The 19,914-nt window shown below is 42.1% G+C and overlaps 1 protein-coding gene across 1 annotated transcript in view; it reads left to right on the plus strand.

Moving 5' to 3' along the window:
• Nucleotides 1-19,372, plus strand: part of SLC1A2 (solute carrier family 1 member 2) — a 59,169-nt gene extending 39,797 nt beyond the window's left edge. The window contains exons 9-10 of the mRNA XM_022583638.3: nt 5,241-5,472; nt 9,384-19,372. Of these exons, the coding sequence (XP_022439346.1) occupies nt 5,241-5,472; nt 9,384-9,455 (304 nt within the window). The 3' untranslated portion in view covers nt 9,456-19,372. The remainder of the gene's footprint in view (nt 1-5,240; nt 5,473-9,383) is intronic.
• The last annotated feature ends 542 nt before the right edge of the window (nt 19,373-19,914 follow it).

Genomic DNA, 19,914 nt, shown 5'->3' on the forward strand with positions numbered 1-19,914 from the left:
GTCCCCAAAGAATAGCTATGTCATCTGTAGTGAATTCATTCAATTAAAGATTCTGCCTTCACCTCTGTCCCCTTCTCAAGGTCCTGACACACCACATCCAGACCCAAGAATAACAGCAAGCACTCTAAAATTCTTCTTACCAAGCAGCCTAAAAACTCCGGAGGTCAGCAGGGTTTCATGAACGGGTCAGGGCTGTTGGGAGAGAAAATGAAAGTATTTGCCTGTGGAGAAATTTTCCACATGTGAACCATAAATCCCCATATCCTGCTTTTGGCCAGAATCGGACTTCCCCAGAGTTGGTCAGATATTCCCCTGGTGGCCTCAAAAGCAAACTGAAATTTCTGTCTTCTGTCTGCCTCTGTCTACCATTCTGTCTCCTCGCCGTCTCAGTCAGTCTTCTTGAATAAGTTGATTCTACATAGTAATGCCCTCTTTCTCATCTCTCGTTCAAGTTTCTAGTGATGGCAAGCAGGCTTCTGTTGTCCCTGCCTCCGTATCGAAACTACCCTTGCCAGGTCAATCATGGCCTCTTCCTTGCTGAAACCAAGAGACACTGGTTTCCCTTATCTCACCCGACCTCCAGGCAATCATGGGTATTGTCCTTCACGCCTCTATTTTTGAAACACTCTTCCCCCAGGCTCTTCTAGTTTCCTGCCACCTTTGCAGGCTCTTACTCCTTTGCCCAGTCCTTAAACATTGGTGTCCCTCAGCGTTCTAGACTAGATTGCCTGCTTGTCTCACTCTGCTTCTCCCCAAGGATGAACTGAACCTGCCTTGGCTCCCATCCATGGCCTCTCTATGTGTTGACTCCCAATTTCCTACCTGTAGCTCAGCTGTCTCTCCTGACCTTTAGTCCGTATTCCCAACCACTTGCGGGACATGATACCAGAACCTTTCTCACCCCAACCAGTTGTGTCCCCTACATGTGGTAGTCCTGTCCACTGGTTGTCCAAACCAGAAACTTGGGAGGAATTCTTCACTCTTTTTCTTTTTTATTCTCTATAACCAATCAGTCCTCAAGTCCTGTAATTCTGTCTCCTAAATGTCTCTCAAATTCATCTTTGTCCATATTCCCCACATCTTCACTAAGTGGATTTTGATCTTTCAGTCTTGCCATCTTTTACAATGGAACAAGCGTGATCCTTCCCTTCCATGGCTCCTCGTCACACACGGGATGAAGTTCTAACTCCTGCACTTGACCGATAAGGCTATACGTGATTTAGTCAGTCCTTACTTTCTGCCTCTCGCTGTACTCGCTAGTCATCCTCAACACTCCTGAGGGCGCCCACCTCTTAGATTTCACACGTATTAGTTCTCTCTTCTCTCTAGCTCATTATCTCAGACCCACCCTTAGCGCCTGACTCAAAACACTTCTATTCAAGCCTTTGCTGGGGCCCAAGTGTAGATAAACTGTCCTGCCTACAAAACCCAAGAACACGCAGCACTTATTCCTATTAGAATATTTATCTTGCTCTAGTGGGGGATACAGACAGGTAAAGAGAGTGTGGGTTCTACCAGAAAAGAGAACAAAGAAAGGGTCTTTTCTTGCTCTTTACTGCTTGGACACCTGGCATAGTGCACACACTAAGATGCTTGTTATGTACCTGTTGAATGAATCAATGAACTAACAAAGAACTCAGCAAGTATTAGAGTCCACATTCTTCTCTTATTTCCACTTAGCCATTTTCAGGCTTATGTGCTCCTGCAGTCTTTAATGAGCATTTAAGGCATTCCCATTGTGTCTCTCATTTCACTTAACCCTCGCAACTCCTTGTGAAGCTGGAATTAGCCTCATTCCATATTTCATGCTCAGGTAAGAAGTGAAAGAGTTAGAATACTTGGGTTAGGGTTTTAGCCCTAAGTCCAGGGCCCTTTGCATGTTGATTTGGGCATCAAACATTAGTCTGCTTTGATTTCACCCAACTCTGTCTTCCATCCATTACTGTCCTGGTGACTATTTCCATTGGCTAGAGTTCCTTTTCAAATTCAAAGAGACCTGAGCGTATGGAAGAGACATGAGCATTGTGCACATTTGGAGAAAGCTCACCCAGAAATGCTATTCCCCAAACTTGGTTCAGTGACTGCTCAGAAGAGTGGGGTTTGGTGTCAAAGAAAGCCAAGGGTTGAGGAAGGGGGAGTTTGTGAACTTGTATCACTCATTTGAGTGGAAATGGCTTTATTAAGCTGGAAAAGTAATTAACCCTTGAGCATAGTATTTTGTGCTTTTGTCCCCGTGATGGGATATGAGTGATGCTTATCTCCAAAAGGGGAAGGAGACAGCACATAATGTGTATGAGCTGTGGATCAGGAACTGGCATTATCTTCCCCAAATTTTGTAAAGTAGGTATTTTGACTGGATGAGAAAAATTCTGGTTGGGGAAGTCACCCAGGTCACACCGTTCATATGTGGCTGAGCTAGATTCAAAATCGGGACTGCCTGGCTCCTGGGTGCTTTACATCACATGGCAGACAGTGGATCCTTTTTAGTTTAATTTTATCTATTTATTTATTTTTATACAGCAGGTTCTTATTATCTATTTTATACATATTAGTGTATACATGTCAATCCCAATCTCCCAATTCATACCAGCACCACCACCCGGCCCCTGTTTTCCCCCCTTGGTGTCCATATGTTCGTTCTCTACATCTGTGTCTCTATTTCTGCCTTGCAAACCAGTTCATCTGTACGGGGATTCTGGATTCACGTTGCCTGTGTCCAAATATGGTTCTGTGACTCTACTAGGGTGTGTGACTTTGGGAAGCCACTTATTCTCTTTGGGCCTCAGTGTTTCCATCTCTTAAATGTGGATAATAGTCCTTCTTGTAGAGTTGTGGTGAGGATTAAATGAGGATATAGAGGTAATATCTATAAGGTAGATTCCTATACAAATAAAAGTCAGCTACCATCATCATCACCACCACCATTACCTTTGGTCCCTCTACTTGCCAATAAGGCAGATTCTTCTGGGCCATGAGATAAGTGAGTATTCAAAGCATTCCTCTCCAAGACTTTAGTGCTCTTTGGAATTTAACAATTGATCAGGGGTGTTGGGTGCATGGCTCAGAGCACAGACCAGGAGGGATGGAAAGTATAGTTGAAAAGCAACAAAGTAGACTACAACTGCATGATGAACAAATAACTCAGCTGTTTAGTTGGGTGTGCTGCCATAGGAATTGGGCTATAAATAGGGTTAATGTTTTCAGGGTAGAGAGTAGCTTAAGCAGGCATGTTTGGATGTTCTACCTAGGAGCTGCCAAAAATGTATATGAATTGACTTGATAAGATTAATAGTGATATTAAAAGTATACATCATGTAAAATTAATGTTTTGTGAGCTCTTATTAAATGTCTGGAACTGCGCTAAGCATTTTGTTCACAACAACTCTTATGTAGGGAACACTTTTATTATTTCCATTCTATAAATGAGACAACCGGGGCTCACAAATGTTAAGTATGATCAAGGTTGTCCAACAGGTAAGGGGAAAAGCTGGCATTTCATCCAGGTCAGCCTGCCTCCAGAGTCCATGCTTTTCTTAATACATATTCCTTCTCATCTCCTTATACTGGGGCTTCTTAGTGATCTTGATTTCAAGAGCCTGATTCTGTGGATGACCTCAACACCCAGTCTTCATTCATGTTAGACTATCACGCTGAGGCAGATTCTCTAAAGCGGAAGGGAGGGGAAGAGCCTTCTCAGATGGAGAGATGCCCCTGAGAGTGCAAGCTGGGCTCTGATCTTTATTTTTTCATGGGCAGCATCTTCCTGCTTGAAACCAGAAGGCCAGCTGGCTCCCAAGTTCCTTGCAAGAGAACAAGGCCAGACTCCTCCTAGTACAACTTCATAATTACTGTTCTCTAATGAGAAATAGATTTGATCATAGCAACTAGAATTTATTTTAGGCTTTAGTTCCAAGAACCTATTAAGGTTTCCACTTTGCCTTAAACCAATTCTAGTATCTTCCTTTATTTATTTATTTATTTTATTTTATTTTATTTTTTTGCGGTACGCAGGCCTCTCACTGTTGTGGCCTCTCCCGTTGCGGAGCACAGGCTCCGGATGCGCAGGCTCAGCGGCCATGGCTCACGGGCCCAGCTGCTCCGTGGCATGTAGGATCCTCCCGGACTGGAGCACGAACCCGTGTCCCCTGCATCGGCAGGCGGACTCCTGACCACTGCGCCACCAAGGAAGCCCTATTTATTTATTTCAAATTGAAGACCAGAGTGCCCTGAACTAAGATGTCTCAGCATTTTTACCTAAACTCCTTCTTCTTCTTTCTTTTCTTTGTGGTTTTCCAGCATCCTTCTTTTTAGAGCTTTGAGTATCTCATAAGCCTGGTCAAAAGGACTCTTCACACTGATTTAAACTTATGGGTGAGAGACTACAACTTACTCTTAAGAACTTAATTAGTTTTCCTGGTGCTGACGTTCTAAGAGGGGATGTTATCAACCATCCTATTTTTTTCAAGTCAGAACCTGAGAAACAAGATTTGAGGAAGGATTTTTCTCAACCCTTCTTGGTTCAAGAGGCCCTCTGGAAGATTTTATTTATTTTTTTAATTAACAGAGAACGCAAGAGAAAGCATTTTGGTTTTTTTCAGGACACATAGGCACTACACATATAGGTCAGGGAGGAAATTGTGAGTGGGTTTCTTACCCAACAGCTGTGTATGTGTGTGCTAGGGACAGACTGGGGCCCAGGGAGAAGGCAGTGTTGTTTTGGTGCTTACAAAAAAGATGAATTTTCTACTATGGGGGAATTCACAGGTGGTTGCACTTTCCTATAGAATTAGTAAATAAAATAAGTGGAGGTAATCTGGAATCTTTGAAGAACAGTTTAAATCAAGAGGACTTGCTGGACACAGCTAGGAATGGCTGCAGTCTGGGAGCTAATTCTGAGATCTGGACACATTATTTCCCTCTAATTCTTCCTCCCCTCCTCCTCCTTTCTCTTTTCCTGTTGTTTATTGGGCGCTTACCATTCATTAGACATTTTGCTAAGCAATTTACATACATTGTCTCATTTAATTTTCATACGAGCTTATGAGAGGAGTATGATTGTTATCTCCAGCTGACAAACAAGGAAATCAAGGCTCCTAAAAGTTAAGTCACTTGCCCCAGACCAGGCAGAGGGAAAGGTAGAGCCAGAACTCAACCCCAGGTCTCTCCGTTCTAGACCTTGACCTCTCAACCATCACATCGTACTGCTTCCTCACTAAACGTGTCCTGTTCTTTGTCCCCAGGGACAGGATGAGAACATCCGTCAATGTTGTGGGAGACTCTTTTGGGGCTGGGATTGTCTATCACCTCTCCAAGTCTGAGCTGGACACCATTGACTCCCAGCACCGAGTGCATGAAGATATTGAAATGACCAAGACTCAATCCATTTATGATGACATGAAGAACCACAGGGAAAACAACTCCAACCAATGTGTCTATGCTGCACACAACTCTGTCATAGTAGATGAGTGCAAGGTACCTTTCCCATTCATGGATATCGAGACCTGTATATAAAAGTGCATGCTCAGTTTCTTAAAGCCCTGCATGTATTATTGTCGCATTTATTTTTCTAAAGAATCATGTAACTCAAGCGTCTATGAGTCCCAGATCATCTAACTCTGTGTCTAACGTGGCAGGGAATCAACAAGTCTAATGGTGAAAGAGCCAATCGGTTGCTTGTTTTATCCACGTGATGTAAAACAATCACTTTGACTCCCCCGTCCACCCACTCCACAAATTCAATCAGTTTTCTTTGAATATTATGCTCAAGAATTTGTGGTTTCTAGGGCCTTGCTGGCTTTCAAATATTCTGTTCAAGTGAAACATCAAGAGAAATACCCAGAATCATTTGATTTACACAGCACAAATATTCCTTCTTGCTGTATATCATGTATTGGTCAGAAGTGTGCCCACATGACTTTGTGCAGCTATCTTTCTCTTCATTATTTTTGTGGGAAGGTGAGTTTTCACCTGGCGATCACTCTGCTCCAAGAACGGGGAAGCAATTTCAAGTAAAGAATAACTCTCCTTCAGGACAATTATCCATAGATGGCTTTAAAAAAACACTATATGTCACATACTGCCTGGCAGCACCATTCTTCCTGAAGCATGGATGTTCTAGACTCTTTTCCAAGCTGTTGGATGCTAAGTCTTCAAGCTTGATTGGCTCTGTCTAGCCTTCATTGTAACTAACTTGACATTGTCAAAGTGTCATGACCAGAGTGAAGCAAACTTGGAGAAACCCTGGCAGTGTCAACTCTTAAGGGTTGTAAGTGGCAACTGAGGACAATCTGAACCGAACACAGATTTCTGATACCTTTTTGACTCCTGTTGACGGATCTCATTTAATAGTTAATTTCTCCCTATGTTATTTCTGGGTCATTCCAAATATATGCCATGGCTTCTGCCAGACAACTAAGGATGACACAGAAGCAATCCCCTCTACTGGACTGTATCATAGGTGCAGCCACCATCTTTGGTTCATCCCCTCTGTATAAGCTACATGTGTGGGTAAACCAGGGCTCTGATGCAAATTAGGGAGGGACCCCACCCATCAAGAGGCAACTGCGTAAATTAATTGGCTCAGTGAAAACAATTAAAATTGTTAGAAATTCAGATGCACCTAAATGGTGTACTCCATTCTCCTGGAAAGTTCGTGTTTTCCACACCTCAGTGATTGTGCTGGATTATTCGCCATCAAAATGTTAGTTTTGGTAAACAAGGGTCAACATTCCATGGAATAGCTTTATGCTCTATTATATTTAACAAGTATTCATCGTGTGCCTTGTGGGGTTTAATTGAGCACCCCCATCTTATTCCTATGACCTCCTATATTTTGATTATTAGTCAAGTTTTATTGAGTGCCCATAATCGGCAAAGCCCTGAGTTAGGCACTGGAGGACAGCAAGATGAATGTGCAGTTGTATAGTGGAGATACAGCTTGATCGCAATTACTTCCCTATGAGGAAAAATAGTAGTAGGAAACAAAATAAAATCACCACATATATTCTTTAACTTTGCAGTTATATATAAGAAGAGTCCTAGTGGTTAACTGCCTTTGGTGCGGCCCTTTTGGAGCATCTCAGGAGAGGCTTCTTAACGATATGGTGTAGGACAAGTTTTGAGGAAAGTGTATAGGCATGGAGATGTCTTTAGATTTCAGACTTCCTGCAATTTTTTTTCCCCTTAAAGCATATCAGGACAAATGTGCTTCATTTATTTTAGCAAACAGTTCAGTCCCTGTTTGTTGGACAGGGAAATGTTGGTCAGCTGTCTCTATCACTGTGAAGTAAGCCCATGAGAGAGACTGTGTCCCTGTTTATCACTGCTGTGCCCTAAAGCAGTGCCAGGCCTGCAGTAGGCTGTTCAGAAATATTTATTGAGTGTATACTTTTAGCATCTTGACCCCATGCTTTAATTCAGATAACCTTTTTTGCTGGACAGTTTGATAGAGATAGTGGCTCAGTCTTTCTAGGTAATCGACCACCAAACCAACCACCTGCAAACTCGTTGGTGAATTAGTGTTTAGATGGTCAAATGGTGAAACTGAGCAGATCATGGAAATGATGAAACGGCCATATTGGTTTAGTAACTCTTTGGCGGTTTGCAGTTTTTAGTGAAGTGATGGGTTCAGCTCAGTGAAGATTGTGAGGCGAGGCCAGTCGACCCTTCTCACTCTAGACCAGTTAACTGAGTTGACACCTATATGCAAAGGAGGCAGTCAGAGCTGTGGAGATGAATTTGAAGGCTTTCCCAGAATATCTGAGTCCCATCTACTTCTGCCTTTGAACCTCCTTCTGGTCCATTCTCAGTCTCACTGTTTTAAAAGCTGAGTTGGGAGACATCACTGCTTACTGCCAGTTCTCCCCTTTTGGCTCTTCCATTACCCAGGTGTTGGGACGGAGCCGGGTGGAATAGACTGGGGGAGCGGAGTCCCTGCTTCCTTTAATCCAGCCAGAAAAAGGAAATGCCGAAAAAGCTGCAGTCCCAGCTACTTCAGAGACACAGGTCTTGGTATTTGAAAACAACAGCCTCCCTGCCCCTGCCACCTGAGCTCTGTCTGGTTTTCCAAAGGCACCATGATTCATAATGTTGCACAGCTATTGATCTGGTTCATCACTGAAAGCCAAATAGGTACATTCAAGGTCATGGTGAACGGGCAGCTTGCTCCAGGCAGTTAGTTTGTCCCTGGCCGTCTTTCCTGACAGTTCGCTGAAGGGGAAACAAGTTTGCTGCTGCTCTGGTCACAACTTTAACCATTCTAAGCATTGTTCTGTCATGTTGGTCTCTCTATTTGCAAACTCTTGCCTTATAACCGTAGTTTGAAGTTATGCGATGTTTTTAATTTTAATCAGAAGAACTGCATGTGATGCTTTCATTTGCTTGTTGCATGGTCTTTTTTAAAAAAAAAAACAATGCGGGGGCCTCATGGGGACCGGAGGAATGAGTAGTTTTTATTTTCATTTGCTTGGTTCGTGAAAGGTTTTCTGTTCCTAGCATGTTGTGTGTGTAATGCATGCCTCTCACTTCCACTTGGGTAAGAAGAAGGCCAGATTTCTTTCAAACATTGCTGCGTTTGTCATGTCTCCATATCCTAATGCTTCCATAAATCCAGTCTCTCCATTATGTGGAATATCAGTCGTGGGTTTAAGTTTGCACATGACGTTGAGGACAGACAGATGGAAGGTAAGCTAGGAAAACGACTTAGAGGTGGAGGGGAAAACTTCCCACTCTGTGTAAGGGTTCAGTTCGCTGAGAGCCAGGGAAGCATAATACTGACAGTCTGGGGATTATAGTTGATTAATAAATGTCTGCAATGAAATAATTTAGAGATACTGATTTCAGCCTTTTAATTCCCTCCTTTCCTTTTTAATTTTTAAAGCCTGGATAGCTTATATGGTAGAGCCAGACCATCAGGGTTTGAAAATTGGACGTGTATAAACTCCACCTGGCCTCATTGCAACTGAACCTTTCACGTGCATGAGTAGAACTAGCTGCCTAGTTCTGGATTTTTTTTTCTCTGTGGTTGTTTGGAGTAGCACAAGGGCACTATGTTTTCAGGACTGCATTGTTGTGTGGGGGGGTCTATGGGTAATTAGACACCCTCATAACCCTAAAAGCATAGTAGAAGTTATTTATCCCCCAACTTGCAAAGTATCTCTAGTCGCTCAATACCCCCCAAGGCAAATATGTATATTTTTTTTAATGTTTGCAAATCAGTGTTGAAAACTAAGGCCAGTTCAAAATCAATTTGGAAGGAACAACGTTTAAAATTAATATTTAAGTCGTGTAGTAGAACCTGGGTCTGGTGGTCCTCCACATAACCCCCCAGGTGGTTTTTCTGGTTCGTGGCCCGTAAGCTGGATATTGATGATAATTATTTTCAGGTAACTCTGGCAGCCAGCGGAAAGTCAGCCGACTGCAGTGTTGAAGAAGAACCTTGGAAACGTGAAAAATAAGGATATGACTGTCAGCAAATTCTTGAATAAACTCCCCAGCGTATCTTATGGTAAAAGAGGATATAAACAAGCTTTCTTTAAAAAGAAAAAAAATATTTCTATGTTTACTTAATCTGTTAGCTGAGGCTTAGAGGATCTGTTGTGAGTCAGTGATAGGCACGGTGCTGTGTCTTTGCCAAATAATGCTTGGTAACCATCTAATCTTCTCACTTGTATTATTGTTTGAATGGATGCCGCTGGAGGAATCAGTTTGAATTGAAGACGCGTTCTTGCCAGCTTCCCTTTTCTCTCACGATGCAGAACCGTGGATGCTCTCTTCCCAGGGGACACGACTAAAGCCGTGTGGCACATTCCAGGGATTTGGATTAATGAGCAGACAGTCAGTGTGTTACTCCTTCCAGTGTTCTCCATGCTTCACCTTGTAACACACAAGAGATTCTGTTAGAAGGCTTCGGAAGTAAATCCCCTTAAATGTCTTGTAGCGTATGTCCTTGTGTTGATTAAAACAAAGTACCCATCTTAAGGTACAATTTCTCTTCTGTATACGCTTTAAGTTAAATGGCTAAATGTTTCAAAGAGAGTCATAGTGGGAGCCATATCTTAAAGGTAGCCGGTTATGGAACCCACTGAGTCTCTGCTCTACCCCATCTAGTTTATGGAAATAATTGTTGAATTTCAAAGTAGGTTTCATAATTTGCTCTAAATTTGCTAAGGGATTAGGATGTAATTTACATATAACTTCTGTATATATTGACAAAAGTAAGAGAGCACAGTCAGCATAAATTTTAACCAGATTCAAAGATTCAAATTTGTTTGTGTTTCGTTTGCATCACCTGGCATAGTGACATCAAGTGAGATTATTTGATCTAGGCTTCAGTGTCTTTGTTTCGTTCATACAATTCTTATTTGGGTCTCTACCAAAAAAAGACGTTCTTAATCCCCAACTTATTTCAGTCATATTCTCATCAAACTAGAAGGCTTAATCATTTTACTCTCCTCACAGATGGAGGATAGTCAGGTTGGCTGTGCCTCTTTCAATACTAATCTCATGATAAAAACAAAACCAAAACACTGTTAGTTATCTAATATGCGGAAAGCTTTTTGTTATATTATATCACAGCACCTAAAACCAGTTACAGGACACAGTTGGAAGCAGAGCCCATCTTTTCCCCCAGTCTTCTCTGTGGAAAGGAACAGAAAACAAACATAGGTGCAAAATCCTATAAAGGTGACATTCTTATGGCAAAGTCAGGGCAGCCTTGAACCATGAAGTAGGAACAAAGGTTGGCTCTACGGAACTTCACAGATGGAATCTTCTCAAGGCTGTGGAAGTTTGAGGGAATACATAATATAATTGGAATAGCCCAGTCGGTGCCTTGCATGCTGTAGGCACCTCCAAGCTACATTTTTCAACATTTTCTGTTGAATAACCCACAGTATTTTCCTAAGGTTGCTGGCTTTAGGAGTTTGCTGAGGACTTGAGCATGAATCATTGAGAAATAAGCACATTTGACGTGTGTAGAACCTTGGTCCAATGTGAGGGTAAGGTGTTTTTCTGCTGCCAGCAGATGGGTGCTGAGATATTCAGGAAGAGTCATAGAGTCCAGATTTTCTTAGGAGAGGGTGTTTATGGACATACATGCCGTTTATTACCCTCTCCTTGTGACTTTTCTCTTCCAAATCAGATACCTTTGGAACACACAAGAGACATGAGATTCTAGTAGTTTTGTCTCTTAAGCTCTAGTGGGTTATTTTGGGGGATAAAAATCAGTGTTGAGGAGTATTAAGTAGTTTTTGCTTTTTTTTTTTTTTAAATACATTTGTCTTCATTTTCATTAGATGGACAGTTAAGAGGGTGGCCAAGGGCATGCTGAAATGTAGTCGTGGAAAATGCATCCTTTACAGCAGATGTCGTGGGTCAAAGGGACAGTTCCTGGGTTTAACTGTGAAACTGTTAAGGATCATCGTTAAGTGGTGCTCCCAAGAGCTTTTTTACGGTGAGGAGAAGGATTTAGGCAAGGCATCTAGGAGCCTGTGGTTTTGCTGTTTAACGCCAGCTTAGCACTTTTACATACTGGCGTGTTACTCAAAGGAGTGGTCTCAGGATCGTCTTCCGAAGACTCTGCCTAAAAGTCTTCCCTGTTCGTTTGTCTTCAGCTTTTTTCTAGTTATCGAGTTAACCTACAAATATATAAGGGGACAGCGTGTTCAGAAGAAACTAGGTGCACAGCTTAGCAAAGCAGGGTTTTCAGGTTTGAAACTATGCAATAAGTTTCATGAGAATATACTTAGGAAATCAGTTCATCTGGAAGTTCAACAAATCAGTAAAAATAAGCGACGTCTCAAATTCAGGACTAGCCTGAAAACCCAGGATGTATGTAGAGCCGGCGTGTGACTGTGTCCTCTGTTTTTTTAGGCCTCATTCATTCTTCTCATGCCATACCCACTGGGGTTTTCCTTGCCCAGCATATGTGCCATAAACAGAACAAGTGGATCCAGAATATACCTCTAACAACCATTTTCTAAACAGGATATTATAACCTGTCAGTTATATGCATAGATTTATTTTAATAGGTCCAACACAAATATGAATGCTTGTAACAGTCCATTAATGTTTGACCATACATAAATGTTATACTTGTATACAGACATGGCAGGCCAGATACATACACTGCGTCCTTTAGGTTCTGTTAAGTCAGGGCTTTGGCAACACCGTTTTTTATGAACTCATTCACTATTTTTAGGAATCAGAATTGTCAGGAGAAAACCAACGAGGTAGACTTTTATTCTCTCCTTTCTCATTTATGTCCTTTGGGAAACCCAAGTGGAGTCATCATTTGGTTACCTACTACAGTTCAATGAATCAAGTCCTATCAGTGAAAAGAATCACACTCAAGGCAAAGCTTTACGTTAGATCTTTGAGGATGTGCCTCCCATGCAGAGAGCATCGGACAATCAAGGCAATCGTCTAAATCACGCAGACCTTCAATATAAGACTTCAGATGGTGAGTTTTGAGCCAGGGAGCTGTCAGGTTTGACTCTTCACTTCCTATTGTGTGTGGAAACACAACCTAGAGCCTCATTGCCTGCAGAAGTGGCCATGTTCCATAAAATATAAATATTTACTTCTCTTCAACTGCTCATCAGCTTTGGGTGCTCAGGAAAGTCTAAAGAAAGGTTGTCAAAATGCCTAGCTTTTGGATTTGGACGGGTGGAAGCTGAGAAAGGCTTAGGGTAAATTCAGATTATGGGGAGATGTACTCCTGGTAGGTAAGGTCAGGAATCCCAACGACCGGTTGAATAGAGGGTCTCAGATCATTTCCACTCGTGCACAGAGAAGTATGTCATTTGCAAGTTTATATCTAGTCAAGAAGCCCCTTTGGAGTTGGGTAACTCACCTACTGGATCCCCAGAAGGAAACCCAAGCCTGCCATGCTTTTGCAAATACCACACTTCCCTTTGTTCCCAATAGCAAAAGTTATGGTACAATATTTCACTTTTGTCTGAATCAAGGGTTCTGTCTGTGCTATATTTTCCATGCAAAGAAGGTCAGAGGATTAAGGCAATCATGTAGCTAATACAGATCTTCATGATCTGAACCAAGTAGCTATTAGAAATATGGCAATGAATCCAAATAGGTACCCACATGCTCAGAGAGAATTCTCCATAGTTCAGACTCTTGATAAACAAGCCTCAGCAGCTCTTGCCTGGTGTGATGACTAAATGCTCAGCAGTTACACCCAATGGAGGTGGCTCTTCCCACTTCGCTGCTCTTCAGTGCTTGGGGCCATACAATTGTGTGGGTTGCCAGTTTGGCTTTGCTTATTCTCCAAATAAATTCACTCCAAGCCAAGAAAAAGGAACAAATGGGATTTTTCAATTATTGTAATACTTGCTCTTTAAATAAGATATGATAGTCTAGGAGCCTAAAAAGATTAAGTTTGAAAACAAAAGGCTTGAAGGAATTCTGAAGTGAGAGTTTTGTAAATCTAGTTGTCAGAGAAGATAAACGGTCTCAGGATCTGGTAATTTCTGGCTAAAACCAAGAAGGACTGCTGAGCGCCAACCCAGGGACGTTGCACCGTGGACGGATTTGTCTCCTTGGATGCAGTGAGTTCAGAGCTGCTCAGACATCAGCTGCTCATGACTTTTCTGAAGAGAAAACCCGATTCCCACTCTTCCTTCTCCTCCCTTCTTATTCCAACCATCATTATTGCTGCTTAAGAGACAGTTCAATAAATGACCATCCAGGTTAGCGCGAGGGTCGGTTTTAGAATAGATGACAGGGACTCTTAACTGAGCAGTGTCTCATTTCACCGCACAGCACAGCTAATTCAGGGAATGACATAGAGGTGAGGAGAAATAATGCAGTTGGGTGGAGAAACTTTTGACTTAGACTCTGCCCATTTTTATTCATATAACTTACACAAGTCACTTTACCCACAAGCTCCACTGAAGAAAGAAAAAAGTGAAGTGCTGGATTCAATGATTAAAACCCCCATCCAGCCCTATGAAACCACCATATAATGATCTCTACTTTAATTTCTTCTTTCATAAGAGGCTTACTACTATAACACATTAGCTATTTATATTGTAGGTCAGAGGGGCCCACAACAATGAATAATCAATTTGGATTTTTCTCGTCCCCTTTGGGGGAAATTAGATTCAAGCCTCTCTCTTCATCTGAAGTTTTACAACAAGCTTGGAAGATGGCCATGTTCATCCACAGTTTGGTATTTGGGGATACAACAAACCTCCTTTTATAAAGCTGTCCTTTGCCTAAGGCACTGTCCTAATAGAAGTAGCCATTCAGCTCAGGGAAAAATGCCGCCAGAGTCATCATGAGGGGCCAGGGTGAGCCTACGGCCTCCCTCAAGGTCTTGCATCATTCCTCTTGTGGCAACAGGGCCCACCCCGAATACCCTAAACACACAGTTTCCTCCAAACAGTCCTAATTGCCAACCCAGTATGGGAATTTGGGAGCATCTGGCAAATCAACTTGAACACTCATGAAACTGGTGGAAGACTTACACAAAAACAGCGACTGTCTGTAATTATTCCCTTTCCACTGGTACGCAGACACGCACATCCATGCACAGGGTGGGCCCGGGCCAACTCCTTTCTCTAGAGAGGTATGCAGAGATATTTGGTTGAGTTCATTTTCAAACTTTCCTCTTGGTTTGCTATTACTGTGGGCATCACATCACAGGTGGAGAAGGTCTATCTTACAAGAATAGACTTGTATTGGTGATCATTGCCTTTTTCAATGCCCAGAGTTTCTAGGCTGGATAAAATGTGTGGTCTGTCTGCAAGGTGCATGTGACTGGCCATGGCCTTTGAACAATCTCTTGCACGTTCTGGTACTGCTGCAATGGGCCATGTTTGCATCCTTGCTCTTTGTCCAAACTTCTGCTAAATACGCAATACATTTGGTATTATTGTGTCGTGAGCACCTTTATTGCCAGAGAAGACTTCAGCTCTGTAGATGCAGAGCAGAGGGATGTAAAGCTAGTACTAAAAGGATCGAGTTAGTGTTTGTTTGTTCGTTTAAATTTTTAGTGCAGAAGACCTGACACTAGAGCATCAAGAAAAAGATATTTCTTAATGGATCCATATAAGAATGTATGGAAAAGTAAGAGAAGCCCTCAAGTTCTTCTTTTGTTCACTCTAAATAATATCCTGAGTAATCACTGATCAGCTTTTTTTTTCCATGTCCAGCTTTGCCTCACCTTCTTACTTCTGGTGCAAATATCCATTTTGATATTTTTTGAAGTCCTTCTGATTATTATACAGGGCCCTTTTGTGCTGAGGATAAAACCTGCTACTGGAACAGATCCCTCTACCTTGCAGAGTCAGCAGTTGACCTAGAGCCTGGGTAGCAACAGGTCTCCAGTTCCTCCGGAGACACCTCCCATCCCTGGGTGAGTGTTGGAACGTAACAGCTGACTGTGACCCTTGTCATCTTTCCCTGTGGGGTTGGGGATGATGCAGCAGGAGACTCGCTCCTTCTGGGGCTCCGCTTTTTCTCATGGCAACCATTTAGCTGCCTAGAAACAGCCTGTTGCCTTCGGTAGGAAAGAGGTTCACACACTAGCCAAGGAAGTTAGTCTAGCATATCTCTGAGTTTTCGCCTCCATGGAGCAAATTCTCTGAAGTGTATGATCAGAACGCTGGCACTGTGGTTGCTCACTTCTCCAGGAGAGTTATTCTCCTTACTAGGAACTCATCCTTTGGCATCCAGATCTTTCCATAAATGACCTTCACTCCTTCCCTTCTTCCTTCCCCTGGGAAACCTCAGCATTGCATTTCCATGTTGCACAAGACAGATCAGGTTATCTGGTCACTGCAGAGATTTGTATATAAAAAACTACTTTTGTGAGGATTTTTGTATATCGTTTTTCTATTTGTTTTCTATGGCTTGAGGAGAGAGCTGGCAAACTGTGAATCTAATTTGGTCTTGCTGCCCACGGATATATTTTGGCTTCCTGGTAAAAATCTATGTTACCAGGGACAACATATTGCCCTCTGATCAGTATTGCATCCACCCCCAAATTCCTCCAGTCCAACCTTACATTCTTTTTTAAACAAATCCGTGGGCTTCTTTGCTATTATTTATAAAGAGCATGAGAAAACATATTTAGAGTCCTGGATATTATATGGTTAATATTGATTTAGCCTTTAATGATGTTATAGGTTTGTATCTATTCTTCATAAACCATAAAGAACTCAGTGTAGACTGAATTGATCTATTTAGTATCTGTAATTTTGCAGACAGATATCTTCTTACGGTATTTTCTATATAACCGCATACGTAGAATTACAACTAATTAGAGCACAGGGCGTTTCTACAGCAATTTAGAGCTGTCAGTTGTTTCCTGAGCATACAGCCACATTTGAAAAATTTAAGAACCCAGTCCTTTGCGATGCAATGAACAAAATGACCATTAAGAACAAGGAGTCACTTCAATCCCTTAGCTGGTTAGGATATGCATTTAAACAATTAGTCTTTTTAACTCACGGAATGGTGCTGACTCCTTATTATTATTTTTTTAAATTAATTCATTTATTTATTTTTGGCTGCACTGGGTCTTCATTGCTGGGCTTTCTCTAGTTGCCGTGAGTGGGGGCTGCTCTTTGTTGCAGTGTGCGGGCTTGTCATTGTGGTGGCTCCTCTTGTTGCGGAGCACAGGCTCTAGGCGCACAGGCTTCAGTAGTTGTGGCTCGCGGGCTCTAGAGCGCAGGCTCAGTGGTTGTGGCGCACGGGCTTAGTTGCTCTGCGGCATGTGGGATCTTCCCGGACCAGGGATCGAACCTGTGTCTCCTGCATTGGCCGGTGGATTCTTAACCACTGCACCACCAGGGAAGTCCCCTGACTCCTTATTTTTGACACCAGGCCTTGTTTTTCCAGCTAAGCATTCTAATTTTGCATTTCTCCAAGAAAATGAGAAATAAGGTGATAATAGTTGGATCATTTCTATGTCAGAATCTCCCATGCCTTCGTAGTAATTTACGTGAAAATTGGCTTAGGAAAACTTTGAATAGAGAGATTGAGGGTGAGTGCAAGGAAGCAAATCAGGACAGATTTGTCGCAGTTCGTTCTTGCCAAGCAAATTGGTAGTAAGTGTCACATTGTTATGTGAATTGAGCACATATTTTTAAGAAAAAAAAATACTGGTACCAGCTCTGAAGCAATACTCCATCACTGGGGCTTAGAGTCACATTGAAATTGTTTAGAAGCAGCCCAGGTAGATTCTGTCCTCAGGTGAGTAACAATCTATGTAAATTTCCCCAAAAGGCAAATCAATAACTATTGCAAAGACAAGGGAGGGTCTTCCTTCCATCAAACACGCTTTCTGATATGGTTGTAGGGCTAGTATTTTTGCTATGTTTTAGGAAAATAGTCAGTAACATAGAAAGTGTACCGGTGTGTATTTGAACCCGCTCCTCATTAAGCAAACAGATTAGATGTGCCCTCAGCTGGCGACGACTGTATCTGTGATTTTCAAGTACAGATAGCTGTCAAGCATGAAGTTCTTGTGTGTACACAGTAACACTTGGTTCACGCATGAAGAACAGTGCCTATGCACTTTGTGTAGCTATAATGTAGGTGTCTATGTGTAATTTCAGTGAAATGGTATATAGATGTACTGTAATTTAATTTAAATGTTATTTTTGGCCGTTCATCTAAGTGCGGTAGACATGTTGATTGTCGTTTTGAAAACCCTTCTTTTCCTTCCTAGATAACTAGTAGTGAATAATTTTTCCTCTTTCTTAAAGTGACTTGGGAATGTATATCATGAAGAACTTATCTATGAATCCTTTGTACCGATGATTGTTTGAAAGTCTGTGTGTGTCCAGTATCTTTGTAAATGTGCAATTCGGGGCAAAGGAGGGTTGGATATGTGTCATGATTCTTAGTGAAAGGTCATCTGAAGTCTATGTAGTGCCCAATGAATGCAACTGTGGAAATTTTGATTATCTAGGCTTAGGTAGATTTAGAATGAGGACATTTATCTACAGCCCTCCTTCACTTGATGGATTGGGCTCACAGAGACAAAAGGCTCGTCTCCTTCTCAGCATGAGCATGTTAGCATTATATCCTTAGGAAAAGGTCTGTCTCCTTGGTTGCCAAATACTGACCATGATGCTCATGACTTAAAGGTTCTGAAGAGCCTCGTCCTCCTTGGTTTCTTGAGTCAGGGTACAGGAAAGACATTCACTGACTAACTGCCGTGTAGGCAAAACCCCACAAAAGCACACTTCTGGTAGTAAATTGCACAGTTGTCTCTAGAAAGATAAGAGAAGCACAAGCATGGTCAGTGTACAGCTTTGGGGTTGCAAAAGAAAATAAAAAAACCAACTGGTGAAGCACAGATCCCACATATGTGAAGGGAGTAGGACCTCTACCTAGTAGGCTTCGTGTGTGTGTTTCAAGCAGTGGAAGAGGAGGTTCAATGCAATTATATACCTGCCTCCAAAACACACATCCTGTCTAATTATCACTAAATGGAATGCTGTGGGGTCTATAGTTCCTGTAACCCCCTTTTCCTCTGTAAGGACAGAGAAGGATGGCCATGTGCAGCTGGGAACACTGAGTGCCCCTCTCTTCTCACAAGAGGAGTGAAGCTTAAGAGATCCTCTGAGGGCACAAAGCACGTTAATTTTCAGTGTCTTCTCCAATGATTGGAGTGAAGGAATGTAAATGGGAACAGGCACATTTTTTTTTTCCTGAAAATGTGGCTTCTTCAACTCCCGTCAAATTCAGGATGAAACCTTACCGAAAGAAAGCTAACCTTTAGGCTGGATTCCCTTTGAAGATTCTTTTTGTGTCCAGAATGAAAGATAAGAATAATTGTTTCCCTCACATAGCACATAGTGTTTAAAGACTAATGAATGAAAAAAGATAAAAACTTCAACTAATTTTGGGGGTGTTTCTTACATATGGTACTAGGAAATGCCTTGCTGGCAAAGCACATTTTGGGTAGTTGAAGTATTTTGTTCTCACCTTTAGCTTTCTAAGCTTTCTTAAAATGTGGATTGATTACTGTAACATTACATGTGTAAAATAACTGGATATTCTTTATATACAGGAAATAATCTGTAAATCCAATATTTCACTAAGTGTTTTAACTTTTATGTATATATCTCTCATCAATAAATGTGGATTCCAATTTCTCTTGGTTGTTGCCTCTCCTTCAACTCCAATTTTAAACTAGTGTTGGTTACATGGTGTCTCCAGTGCTCCTTTTGGAGAAGTTTGTGGATCAAAACCTACAGTGTCTAAATGAATATTTTCTAGGAAGCCTAACTATATGGTGGAATCACATCTTACGCTATAAAGTTATGAGTTGGGGCTTCCCTGCTGGCGCAGTGGTTGAGAGTCCGCCTGCAGATGCAGGGGACACGGGTTCGTGCCCCGGTCCGGGAAGATCCCACATGCCGCGGAGCAGCTGGGCCCGTGAGCCATGGCTGCTGAGCCTGCGTGTCCGGAGCCTGTGCTCCGCAACGGGAGGGGCCACAACAGTGAGAGGCCCGCGTACCACAAAAAAAAAAAAAAAAAAAAAAGTTATGAGTTGGATAAAAATGGTGTATAATCAAAATTATCCTTGTGAACAGCCAGTATGTGTTACCCCCCAAATCTCAGGAGCCTAAAGCAACTGAGGTTGATTTCTTGCTCATGTGGTATGTCCATCATAGTTTGACTGGGGGACTCTGTTCCACGCCATCCTCACTGAGGGGGTCTGAGGGAGACTTCCCCCTTATGCTTCTGCACTTGCCAAATGCAGGAATAAGAGAACATGGCACATCTTACACTGACTCCTAAAGCTTCCTTCCAAATGTTGTATGCCTCACTTGTGCTCATTTATCAAAGGCCAGAACTAGTCACATGGCTCTACCTAACTTCAGAGAGACAGGAAAGTACAACCTTACCAGATGCCCAGGAATAAAACTGGAAAGA

This window comes from Delphinapterus leucas, chromosome 7 (genome assembly GCF_059928025.1).
Source record: "Delphinapterus leucas isolate spDelLeu-1000000601 "Yukka" chromosome 7, BTC_Dleu_Yukka2, whole genome shotgun sequence".
Taxonomy (NCBI): Eukaryota; Metazoa; Chordata; class Mammalia; order Artiodactyla; family Monodontidae; genus Delphinapterus; species Delphinapterus leucas.